The sequence below is a fragment of the Gnatocerus cornutus genome, chromosome 7, assembly GCF_029298725.1.
Source record: "Gnatocerus cornutus isolate USDA-ARS CGAHR chromosome 7, icGnaCorn1.1, whole genome shotgun sequence".
NCBI classification, from domain to species: Eukaryota; Metazoa; Arthropoda; class Insecta; order Coleoptera; family Tenebrionidae; genus Gnatocerus; species Gnatocerus cornutus.
This window is the reverse complement of record NC_142239.1, coordinates 6,445,477-6,459,069: the sequence shown is the minus strand read 5'-3', so window position 1 is coordinate 6,459,069 and position 13,593 is coordinate 6,445,477. Positions and strand designations below refer to the sequence as shown.

At 39.3% G+C, this 13,593-nt stretch overlaps 1 protein-coding gene across 1 annotated transcript; it reads right to left on the bottom strand.

Annotated features, from left to right (window-relative positions):
- Positions 1–724: 724 nt before the first annotated feature.
- LOC148170684 (uncharacterized) lies at positions 725–5,055 on the bottom strand. The gene is made up of 3 exons (XM_088042226.1): positions 4,985–5,055; positions 4,833–4,935; positions 725–2,095 (listed from the first exon to the last, which is right to left on the bottom strand). The coding sequence occupies exons 1-3, from the start codon at positions 5,053–5,055 to the stop codon at positions 725–727; spliced, it is 1,545 nt and encodes a 514-aa protein (XP_087898352.1).
- Between the last annotated feature and the right edge of the window lie 8,538 nt (positions 5,056–13,593).

The following is a 13,593-nucleotide window of genomic DNA, read 5'->3' as shown; positions in this document are numbered from 1 at the left end:
GTTGAATCTTGGTAAAAAGTCATGATTTTGTAGATTTCGTGCTCTTCTTTGCGAATTCAAGCCAGAAAACAACGAAAATCAGCGAGAAATCGTCGTTTTGCATCGAAATATGCGGTTTTCTGTAAGAATTTTGATGATTTCGTGCAAAATTCTGCTGTTTTCCTGCAATTCAGCCGTTGAATCTTGGTAAAAAGTCATGATTTTGTAGATTTCGTGCTCTTCTTTGCGAATTCAAGATAGAAAACAACGAAAATCAGCGAGAAATCGTCGTTTTGCATCGAAATATGCGGTTTTCTCTAAGAATTTTGACGATTTCGTGCAGAATTCTGCTGTTTTCTTGCAATTCAGCCGTTGAATCTTGGTAAAAAGTCATGATTTTGTAGATTTCGTGCTCTTCTTTGCGAATTCAAGATAGAAAACAACGAAAATCCGCGAGAAATCGTCGTTTTGCATCGAAATATGCGGTTTTCTCTAAGAATTTTGATGATTTCGTGCAGAATTCTGCTGTTTTCTTGCAATTCAGCCGTTGAATCTTAGTAAAAAGTCATAATTTTGTAGATTTCGTGCTCTTCTTTGCGAATTCAAGCCAGAAAACAACGAAAATCGGCGAGAAATCGTTGTTTTGCCTCGAAATATGGTATGGTATGGTATTAAGGGGGAGGGTGATGTATTCACTGCACTCAGGCCGCAATCGGCCCATTGTGCTGCCTCCCATTTTTCCCAGCTAGCTTCCCTCGAACCAGCCCAGCTTCAAAGCAAATTGAAGGAGGGCGGAGGGGGAAGTGCTGGGGACCATGCCCATATCTGGGTATTGATCCTTTCCCCACATGGATCTTCTTAAATCGACGAGCGCGGGGCAGTGACAAAATACATGCTCCACGGTCTCGTCGTCTTCTTCACATCCTCTGCATTGAGGGTTGCTTTTTACACCTACCTGGTGTAGGTGCTTATTTAAACCGCAGTGTCCCGTAAGAATTCCCACTAATAAGCGGAGGTTTCCTCTAGACAACCGCAGTAGATAATTTGTGACCTTTTGAAGAGGTACTGGCATTGTTTGTCTCGAGATCCGACAACCGATAGTGTTTCGCCATCTATTGCTGTGGTGCTCGAGATTGCTTTTGTTTACCAGTCCGTACATTGCTTCGAGGTTTAGGGGTATGGTTGGTCCCGGTCCATATGGTTTCCTGGATCCGCCTTTCGCCAAGCCGTCGGCGATGTCGTTGCCGCTGTTATCTTTGTGTCCTTTAACCCAAGCCAGAGTGATCAAGTTTGTTCTGGACAACCTTGTGAGTTCTTCGTGGGTTTCGTATATTAACTTTGAAGTGATCTTGTTGCACTTTAAAGCTTGTAAAACTGCCTTGCTATCCGTCAGAAATAGAAGGTTTTTGTTTGTGATGTTTAGATGCAACATCTCTAGGACTCCGTGTAGAATAGGTACGATTTCCGCTTGGAATGTTGTGGGTCCTTCTCCAAGTGGTATTGTTTCTTTTAAGTTCAGTTGTTGACAGTACAGACCAGCTCCTGAACCTAAGTTATTTTTAGATCCATCAGTGTAAAGGACGATGTCGTACGGTGTTTCGTCCGCAGTGGATGAATCTTCTAGGTGGATTTGGTAGGGTTTGTTGAAAACAAAGGTCGGTGTACGTCTGTCCACAGGTGCCCCTAGTAAAGGTATCTTTTTGACAGCCTTTCTAAGGATGCTTCCGTGTCGACTGGCTGAGCTCCCCACCTTCCACATTCCCACCGCTTTTAGTCGGAGCGCCGTTCTTGTCGCCACCTCCTGAACGTAAATGTCTAGGGGTAGTAACGAAAGGGCAGTCTCTAACGCAGCAGTGGGTGTAGTTCTCATGGCACCTGTAGCAGCAATGCAAGCTAGACGTTGCACCTGGTTCAGGCGCTTCTTTGCTGTTTCTTGTTCAGTTCTGGGCCACCAAACTATTGCACCGTAAGTAAGCATAGGTCTTATGATTGCAGTGTACAGCCAAAGAACCACCCTTGGAGTTAAGCCCCAGGTGGTGCCAATGGCTGATCGACATTGCCAAAAAGCCCTATATGCTTTTTCGGTTTTTACTTCAAGGTGTCTACTCCAGTTCAGCTTACTATCAAGAGTGATGCCCAGATATTTCACGAATTTTGATACGAAATATGCGGTTTTCTCTAAGAATTTTGATGATTTCGTGCAGAATTCTGCTGTTTTCTTGCAATTCAGCCGTTGAATCTTGGTAAAAAGTCATGATTTTGTAGATTTTGTGCTCTTCTTGGCGAATTCAAGATAGAAAACAACGAAAATCGGCGAGAAATCGTTGTTTTGCATCGAAATATGCGGTTTTCTCTAAGAATTTTGATGATTTCGTGCAGAATTCTGCTGTTTTCTAGCAATTCAGCCGTTGAATCTTGGTAAAAAGTCATGTTTTTGTAGATTTCGTGCTCTTCTTTGCGAATTCAAGCCAGAAAACAACGAAAATCAGCGAGAAATCGTCGTTTTGCATCGAAATATGCGGATTTCTCTAAGAATTTTGATGATTTCGTGCAGAATTCTGCTGTTTTCTTGCAACTCAGCCGTTGAATCTTGGTAAAAAGTCATGATTTTGTAGATTTCGTGCTCTTCTTTGCGAATTCAAGCCAGAAAACAACGAAAATCAGCGAGAAATCGTCGTTTTGCATCGAAATATGCGGTTTTCTCTAAGAATTTTGATGATTTCGTGCAGAATTCTGCTGTTTTCTTGCAACTCAGCCGTTGAATCTTGGTAAAAAGTCATGATTTTGTAGATTTCGTGCTCTTCTTTGCGAATTCAAGCCAGAAAACAACGAAAATCGGCGAGAAATCGTCGTTTTGCATCGAAATATGCGGTTTTCTCTAAGAGTTTTGATGATTACGTGCAGAATTCTGCTGTTTTCTTGCAATTCAGCCGTTGAATCTTATTAAAAAGTCATAATTTTGTAGATTTAGTGCTTTTCTTGGCGAATTCAAGATAGAAAACAACGAAAATCGGCGAGAAATCGTTGTTTTGCATCGAAACATGCGGTTTTCTCTAAGAATTTTGATGATTTCGTGCAGAATTCTGCTGTTTTCTTGCAATTCAGCCGTTGAATCTTGGTAAAAAGTCATGATTTTGTAGATTTCGTGCTCTTCTTTGCGAATTCCAGATAGAAAACAACGAAAATCAGCGAGAAATCGTCGTCTTGCATCGAAATATGCGGTTTTCTCTAAGAACTTTGATGATTTTGTGCAGAATTCTGCTGTTTTCTTGCAATTCAGCCGTTGAATCTTGGTAAAAAGTCATGATTTTGTAGATTTCGTGCTCTTCTTTGCGAATTCAAGCCAGAAAACAACGAAAATCGGCGAGAAATCGTCGTTTTGCATCGAAACATGCGGTTTTCTCTAAGAATTTTGATGATTTCGTGCAGAATTCTGCTGTTTTCTTGCAATTCAGCCGTTGAAACTTGGTAAAAAGTCATGATTTTGTAGATTTCGTGCTCTTCTTTGCGAATTCAAGCCAGAAAACAACGAAAATCGGCGAGAAATCGTCGTTTTGCATCGAAATATGCGGTTTTCTCTAAGAATTTTGATGATTTCGTGCAGAATTCTGCTGTTTTCTTGCAATTCAGCCGTTGAATCTTAGTAAAAAGTCATAATTTTGTAGATTTCGTGCTCTTCTTTGCGAATTCAAGCCAGAAAACAACGAAAATCGGCGAGAAATCGTTGTTTTGCCTCGAAATATGCGGTTTTCTCTAAGAATTTTGAAAATTTCGTGCAGAATTCTGCTGTTTTCTTGCAATTCAGCCGTTGAATTTTAGTAAAAAGTCATAGTTATGTAGATTTCGTGCTCTTCTTGGCGAATTCAAGATAGAAAACAACGAAAATCGGCGAGAAATCATTGATTTGCATCGAAATATGCGGTTTTCTCTAAGAATTTTGATGATTTCGTGCAGAATTCTGCTGTTTTCTTGCAATTCAGCCGTTGAATCTTGGTAAAAAGTCATGATTTTGTAGATTTCGTGCTCTTCTTTGCGAATTCAAGCCAGAAAACAACGAAAATCAGCGAGAAATCGTCGTTTTGCATCGAAATATGCGGTTTTCTCTAAGAATTTTGATGATTTCGTGCAGAATTCTGCTGTTTTCTTGCAATTCAGCCGTTGAATCTTCGTAAAAAGTCATGATTTTGTAGATTTCGTGCTCTTTTTTGCGAATTCAAGCCAGAAAACAACGAAAATCGGCGAGAAATCGTCGTTTTGCATCGAAATATGCGGTTTTCTCTAAGAATTTTGACGATTTCGTGCAGAATTTTGCTGTTTTCTTGCAATTCAGCCGTTGAATCTTGGTAAAAAATCATGATTTTGTAGATTTCGTGCTCTTCTTTGCGAATTCAAGATAGAAAACAACGAAAATCAACGAGAAATCGTCGTTTTGCATCGAAATATGCGGTTTTCTCTTAGAATTTTGATGATTTCGTGCAGAATTCTGCTGTTTTCTTGCAATTCAGCAGTTGAATCTTGGTAAAAAGTCATGATTTTGTAGATTTCGTGCTCTTCTTTGCGAATTCAAGCCAGAAAACAACGAAAATCGGCGAGAAATCGTCGTTTTGCATCGAAACATGCGGTTTTCTCTAAGAATTTTGATGATTTCGTGCAGAATTTTGCTGTTTTCTTGCAATTCAGCCGTTGAATGTTGGTAAAAAGTCATGATTTTGTAGATTTCGTGCTCTTCTTTGCGCATTCAAGCCAGAAAACAACGAAAATCGGCGAGAAATCGTCGTTTTGCATCGAAATATGCGGTTTTCTCTAAGAATTTTGATGTGTTTAATCGCTTAAACAGATTAATAATTTTTTACTATTTGCCAAAATGCAATATGTGCATTTTTGTCGTTCAGCAGGTTCTTCAACCCGGTCAGTGACCAGCAGCAATCGTACATGTAGGCAATATTACGAAATTGTCTACTACTCATAATTAAGTTCAATGTATTGTTAAGTTTTTAATCATCACAATTTTTTATAAAATAAATTCAGTATAGAACCAACAGTCGTTCGATCTACTCCCCAACCCCCCTTTAACATGGTCCTTCGAGCGAAAGAATTTTAAAAAATTTGAGCCGTGGAAGTTAAGAAGCTTAACATACTAAACAAACAACTTTTTGAACACTTTTGAATTCGGTTACGTGACGCGTAGCGAAAGTACTTTTTTATTTTGTGAATCGTGAGTGCAAGTGACGAGCGATTCAAGTGACACAATGCCTACACGACAGCAAACAACAGCAGAAGATGAGAGGAAATTAAAAGACCAGGCAAGACGGATGGAGATGTTAAAAGAAGACATCAGCAGTGCCAAGCTGGCAACGGATGGCTTCAAGCAATATCTGGATGACATAAAAAGGCAATGGATGACTATAATGGACAACGATGTGGAGATTAACCGAATAGAAGAAGAAGGAAGATCTTCAAAATACTTTACTGAACACTGGTTTGACAAGATGCGTACAATGTATCGAAACAGCATTATTGAACTGGATCAGAAAATACGCAGTCAGGAGAACACCAGTTCACAAGGAATAACCAACAACAATGGGTTGCTACCAAAGTTGAAAATTCCAATTTTTGACGGAAGATACGAGGAATGGCCGACGTTTGCGGATATCTTCAATCAAGTCATTCACAATAATGGGAACTTGAGTAACGTTGAAAAGATTCAATTCCTAAAAACAAGCGTAAAAGGGGAGGCGCTGAAGGCAGTTCAGCACTTTGAAATTACTGAGACAAATTACGAGTGTGCCTGGAATGAGCTAAAGTCCAGGTACGACAACAAGCGACGAATTGTAAATCAACTGATAAACAAAATTCTACTGCTACCAACTTCAAAGAATGAGTCTGCAGATGAATTGAAAGAAATCTACAACACAGTAAGGGAGTGTTTGGAGGCGTTGAAAATGCAAGGAGTTCAAACAGATTCTTGGGATGCCATCGTGGTGTGTATCATCGCAAACAAATGGGATACAAGAACAAATGAACTATTTGAATCATCGTTGACGAACGCCTTCGACATTCAAGGTTTGGAGATGGTCCTAAATTTCATCATGCGAAGATTTCAAGCCATGGAAGCGTCGGGACATGCTACCAACAAAGGCACAAGGACAGTGGAGAAACCTGTATGGGAGCCGTCGCACTCCAAGGCTAACTGTAAGTACTGTAATATGCCACATTTGATATACACTTGTAAAAAATTTAAGGAGCTAAACAGTTCCCAGCGGTTGAAATTTATTAAAGACAAAAAACTATGTTTTAACTGTTTAAATCACGAGTACGGTCAAAAATGCTTTTCCGTAAACAAATGTCGGGTATGTGACAAAAATCATCATTCGTTAATTCATTCAGAAGAGCGAAAACCTGTTGTCTCAACTAAGCATGTTGAAAAATCGGTTAAGGTGACTAATCATTTAGCGTGTAAAGACAGAAATGCAATATTAGCAACTGCATTAATTAGGGTAATGAACTCAGGTAAGGGATTCGAATACTTGAGGGCGTTAATTGATCCAGGGTCTCAAGCAGCATTTGTTACTGAAGAGGCTGCAAGCTTATTGGGTCTACCAAGAGAGAAGATCAACGCTGAGATAATGGGTCTCGGTGATTCAAAACAACGTACGAGTCATCATAAAATAACCGCGATTTGTAAACCTAGAACATCAAGTAATTTCAAGATTGTCACTGAATTATTTGTGTTGCCAAAACTTACAAGTAATGCACCAAGTCAACCAGTTGAATTCGTGGAGTCTGAGTGGGAAAACTCCATAATTGCTGATCCTTCGTTTTATAAACCAGGACCCATTGACATAATCTTAGGAGTCCGCGAGTATCAGAGCATGTTACTGAACGGAGTTAAGAAGACAAATAATGGGTTAGTCGGTCAAAACACAGAATTGGGTTGGATAATTTTTGGGGCCACGGAGAAATCTGACAGTAAAGATGTGAAGGTGGTTACGATGATGAATAGAACAGAAACTGATATAGATCTTTCGAGATTCTGGGAACTAGAGGAGGTGACATCATCTCGACAAATATCTAAAGAAGAAGAGGTGTGTGAAAAACAATTTCATGAAACAACAATTCGAAACTCAGACGGAAAATATGTTGTTAGTATTCCGATGAAAGACGGTGACCTAGAGCTCGGTGAGTCAAGGCCGCGTGCAATGGCAAGATTACTGCAATTGGAGAATCGCTTAGAACAGCAAGAAAACAATAACAAAGAGTACAATGAATTCATGAAGGCATATGTTGACCTAGGACACATGGTTGAAGTGCCGAGACAGGACGAAGAAAAAGGTAAATATTACATTCCTCACCATCACGTGATAAGAGAAGAAAGTACTACAACGAAACTAAGGGTTGTGTTTGATGCGTCGTCCAAAACAACGAACGGGAAAAGTCTCAATGACATCATGCTAACAGGTCCGAGAATTCAAGAAGAGTTATTTGACATTCTACTTCGATGGAGAAGCAAGAAGATTGCTTTTACTGCGGACATTGAAAAGATGTATCGGCAGATACTTATGGATGTGGAAAGCCAAGAGTATCATAGGATACTTTGGAGATTTACGAAAACAGAACCTGTAAAAGAATATAGGCTAGCCACAGTGACATACGGAACCAGAGCTGCTCCGTACTTGGCAGTCAGAACGATTCAACAGCTGGCCAGAGACGAAATGCACAGATTTCCAATGGCAGCAAGGATGGTACTAAAAAACTGCTACGTAGATGATGTCTTATCAGGAGCTGACACAGCACAGGAAGCATCAGTGTTACAAGGTGAATTGATCGAGCTATTTAAATCAGGAGGATTTAATCTACGCAAATGGTGTAGTAATAGCACACAATTGTTAGAGAATTTACCAGCAGAGTTGAGAGACAAGGAAGCAGTAGAGCTGACTGAAGATGATGTAAAAAAATCACTGGGAATTTATTGGATTCCATACAATGACACAATCAACTTTAAAATCACTAAAAACGACAAGGACAATGGAAAACTAACAAAAAGAATAATTGCATCTGAAATCGCCAAACTTTTTGATCCACTGGGACTACTATCACCCGTAGTCATCACAGCAAAGTTACTGATCCAAGAGCTTTGGAAGTGTGAAAGTAAATGGGATGAAGCAGTACCATCAACGATTGCAGACAAATGGAACAAATTCTACAGGAAGTTGAAAGAAGTTGAAGAAATTACAATTGAGCGGTGGACGCACCATCACCAGGGACTTAAAAGTACAGAGATACATGGATTTTGCGATGCTTCGGAGAAAGCTATAGGTGCAGCAGTGTACCTTAAAGTAACTGATGACGAGGACAATGTCAAGATAACGTTACTGGCAGCGAAATCTAAGGTGGCACCGTTAAAGACTAAAAGTACCCTTCCGAGACTTGAACTGTGTGCTGCGTTGTTGCTATCAAAACTAATGAAGAGAGTAATTGAATCATTACAATTCATCAACTACAAAATGCATGCCTGGACCGACTCCATGATAACATTATGTTGGATAAGAGGTGAAGCAACAAGGTGGAAAACATTTGTAGCAAATCGTGTTACTGAGATCAACCAACTCACAAGTGGAGCAGAATGGCATCACGTCAGATCGGAAGAAAATCCAGCTGATGCAATCACAAGAGGATTGACCCCAGAGAAAATGGTCAACAACGAATTATGGTGGAACGGTCCTAAGTGGCTAAAATTTGAAGATGAGAATTGGCCAAAAAACGAAAACGTTCCATCCACACAATTAGAGCAAAGGAAATGCTTGCATGTACAAGTTAAGAATAAAGACATGAACAAGATCCATGAACATTGGTCATCGCTAATAAAGGCAAAACGAGTCATAGCGTACTGCATGAGGTTCATCCACAATCTGAAAAATCCGAAGATGATTGGTCCATTAAAGGTACAAGAACTGGAACAAGCTCTCAATTATATGATTAAAAATGAGCAGAATGACACTTTTATTGACGAAATTCGCGAACTCAACAAATTAAGCAACATAAGCAAACAAAGTTGTTTATCAACATTACACCCGTTCGTAGATAAAAATGGAATACTGCGAGTAGGTGGTCGTTTGGAACATTCATTACTAAGATACGACGAAAAACACCCAATCATCATCTCAGGGAAATGTCGTCTAGCACAGATGATTGCAACAGATGCCCATTTGCAAACGTTGCATGGTGGAAATCAACAAACGCTAGCGTACACGAGAAGGATGTATTGGATTACAGGTGGAAAGAACACAATCAAGAAAATAATAAACAACTGCACTGTCTGTACAAGATACAAAGCTAAAACAGCCCAACAATTAATGGGTCAATTACCAGCAATCAGGGTGAATCCAGCTCCAGCATTTTTAAACACAGGCATCGATTATGCTGGCCCTATTCAAGTGAGGGCAACGAAGGGCAGAGGCCATAAGTCGACAAAGGGTTATATAGCGGTATTTGTTTGTCTAACCACAAAGGCAATTCATCTCGAAGTAGTGAGCGACATGAGCGCAGAATCTTTTATGGCTGCACTTAAAAGATTTACAGCACGCAGAGGGCCAAGTGCAAACATCTATTCAGACAATGGTACTACTTTCATAGGTGCAAGTGGATTACTCGAACAACAAGTTCAAGAAATGATACAAGGATCAACAATAACAGATGAATTGGCGAATAAGGGAACACAATGGCACTTCATACCTCCAAGCGCACCCCACTTTGGTGGAATCTGGGAGGCAGGCGTAAAATCGACAAAACATCATCTTAAACGTGTGGTCGGAGAATCCACACTTACATACGAAGAGCTAACTACGCTGTTGCATCAAGTTGAAGCTTGCTTAAATTCGCGACCCTTATGTAGACTCACTGAAGAGATGAACGACTCATCGGTGCTGACGCCAGGGCATTTTTTAATTGGAAGAGAGTTACTGTCGCCAGCAAGTCCAAACGCCGTTGACGATGAGCTGCTATTAGAAGGGCGATGGAAAATCATTCAAAAGATGAAGAAAGATTTTTGGAAGGCGTGGTCAACAGACTACTTGAACCAATTGCAACAAATGTATAAGTGGAAGAATCAAGAAAGCAATGTCAAGGTGGGACAAGTGGTGTTGATAAAGGAAGATAACGTTAGTCCAAGTAAATGGCCACTAGCACGAATTACAGATACACATGCAGATAATCAAGGCGTAGTACGAGTAGCAACAGTGAAAAGAGCAGAAGGCGCGGAGTTGAAACGTCCAATTCACAAACTGATTCCCCTACCGGGAGAAGATGAAGAAAAGGGAAAATTACAAAGGAGAGAAACAAAAACAGAACAAACTCAACAAAAAAGAAACTACACAAACTGCTCGCGATGGAAAGTAGTGACGATAGCGTTGTTGTTTCTACTACATTTTGGGAAGGCAAGGGCAGAGAAGATGTATAACATAGAATATCCAGAGCCTGGATTCTATATTGAACACCTCGGAACTGCAAGAATTGATAGAGGATTACTCAAGGTTGAAATACAATTTGAAGATTCAAAATGGAAGAACGACACTCTAACAGGACAAAGCATAGTACGGGAGATGAAAAATTTATGTCAGAAAATGAATGAGCTGGCTGAAGACATCGAATGTAAGACATTAATCAATCATCTTGAACAGGAAACAAGACAGTTGGAATGGATCAAAAAGGGCTTAGACATTACAATAAGAAACAGACAAAAAAGAGGAGTTTTTGGCACCATTTTAACGTCAATTTTTGGTGTAAATGATGAGGTGTACAGGAACATCGAATCATTAGACAACAATCAAAAGGATCTTATTCAAGCATCAAATCAACAAACAAGGTTCATGTTACACGCACTAACGAAATTCAACGAAACAGAAATTCGGATAAACGAAAGGTTGAAACAATATCAAGTAAAATTAGGTAAGGCCTTAGAAGCGGTAGAAGGAATGCAATATTGGTACAGCAAGGTAGAGAGATCCAAGTTAGAAATCCACATGCTAAGTGTTTATCAAGTAGCAAACAATTTTATACAAGAAGTATTACAACACTATCGTAGTTTATCTCGACTACAAGTGAGTGAAGGAAATCTGTATGAAATAATCTCACCTGCACAGTTACAAGAAGCGTTAGAGGAAGCCGGAAAAAGATTACCACAAAACATCGAAATTGTATCACAACCAATAATACGAGAAGAAGTTCGTCATGAAACCAACATCACGTCGGTGTATGGATATTTTGCAATGGCAGAAATTGTTGAATTTGAACTTGTGAAGCCGAATCCGATTCCAATAAAAATCAAAAACAATACGTATTGGGAATTAGATGTAGATACAGACATCATTGCAATTGACTACGACACACAACGGTACTTTCAAATCAGTGAAACGGATTTAAAAAATTGCATACTGGAAAGAAAACAAACATACATATGTTCCCCATCCATAATTCGAAGCATTGAGAATAATCCGAATTGTGTGATCGACACGTTATACAACAGGACAGACATATCATCAAATTGTCCAGTCAAGAAAAAGAAAATTACGTCAATAATGTGGAAAAGATTATACACGAAAAATACATGGTTGTTTGTCACGCCAGTCATCACAAAAATTGCAGTGATCTGCAATGGAAAAAGAGAAGAAACTAAAATTCAAACATACGGAATAGTCTCAATTGCACAGCATTGTGTAATAACGACAAAGAAGACTTTACTAACAGCGAAAAGAGTAGAAACTCTACCAGTAGTAGGTGGTTACATCCGACCGGTCGCGGTAAATTTGACTATGTCAAAAACTAGAACTGGAACCCGGAGACTGGAGGAAGAAGAAATACAACCAGACGATGATCTCAAAGATTTATGGGAAGAGGAACAATCTCTTCACACAGAGATAAAGGAGAAGCACTGGGAGGAAATCCGACATCATTCGACAGTCACTAGCATTCTCACGACAAGCATGCTTGCAGCAATTGGAATAACAATTGGAGTGACAATTTGGACAGTGAAGAAGTTAAGGAAAAAAAGAAGAAATTCAAGAGGCAAGCCACAGCAAAGGGCCGAGGAAGGTGTTGAGTTGAGGCCTCTGAATCGATTAGTAGCAGATCCTCTAGAAGGATTCGAGTCTCTTAGTTTGGGAACATAGTGTAGAAATTGGTGGAATTAAGTTAGCGGTAAAATAAGTTAGGGTTTTTAATTAATTATTATTATTGGATAGTTAGAAAATATGGCATTTTACAATATTTACGTTCAACACTTTTACTTTTACTTTAAAACAATTACTTTTTGTATTTTTATGTTGTCTATAATGTGAATAGAATACTGTGGTCAGCAATTGTTGCAGATGTACTATGGACACCCTGACCACACACAACACGGCACACAAGAAGAATCTGCTGACGTACAGGAAGCGATCACCGACAAGGATGTGTCCAGTTACAGTCGTCGAGTCGCCAATATGTTTAATCGCTTAAACAGATTAATAATTTTTTACTATTTGCCAAAATGCAATATGTGCATTTTTGTCGTTCAGCAGGTTCTTCAACCCGGTCAGTGACCAGCAGCAATCGTACATGTAGGCAATATTACGAAATTGTCTACTACTCATAATTAAGTTCAATGTATTGTTAAGTTTTTAATCATCACAATTTTTTATAAAATAAATTCAGTATAGAACCAACAGTCGTTCGATCTACTCCCCAACCCCCCTTTAACAGATGATTTCGTGCAGAATTCTGCTGTTTTCTTGCAATTCAGCCGTTGAATCTTAGTAAAAAGTCATAATTTTGTAGATTTCGTGCTCTTCTTTGCGAATTCAAGCCAGAAAACAACGAAAATCGGCGAGAAATCGTTGTTTTGCCTCGAAATATGCGGTTTTCTCTAAGAATTTTGATGATTTCGTGCAGAATTCTGCTGTTTTCTTGCAATTCAGCCGTTGAATCTTGGTAAAAAGTCATGATTTTGTAGATTTCGTGCTCTTCTTTGCGAATTCAAGCCAGAAAACAACGAAAATCAGCGAGAAATCGTCGTTTTGCATCGAAATATGCGGTTTTCTCTAAGAATTTTGATGATTTCGTGCAGAATTCTGCTGTTTTCTTGCAACTCAGCCGTTGAATCTTGGTAAAAAGTCATGATTTTGTAGATTTGGTGCTCTTCTTTGCGAATTCAAGCCAGAAAACAACGAAAATCGGCGAGAAATCGTCGTTTTGCATCGAAATATGCGGTTTTCTCTAAGAATTTTGATGATTACGTGCAGAATTCTGCTGTTTTCTTGCAATTCAGCCGTTGAATCTTAGTAAAAAGTCATAATTTTGTAGATTTCGTGCTCTTCTTGGCGAATTCAAGATAGAAAACAACGAAAATCGGCGAGAAATCGTTGTTTTGCATCGAAACATGCGGTTTTCTCTAAGAATTTTGATGATTTCGTGCAGAATTCTGCTGTTTTCTTGCAATTCAGTTGTTGAATCCTGGTAAAAAGTCATGATTTTGTAGATTTCGTGTTCTTCTTTGCGAATTCAAGCCAGAAAACAACGAAAATCGGCGAGAAATCGTCGTTTTGCATCGAAATATGCGGTTTTCTCTAAGAATTTTGACGA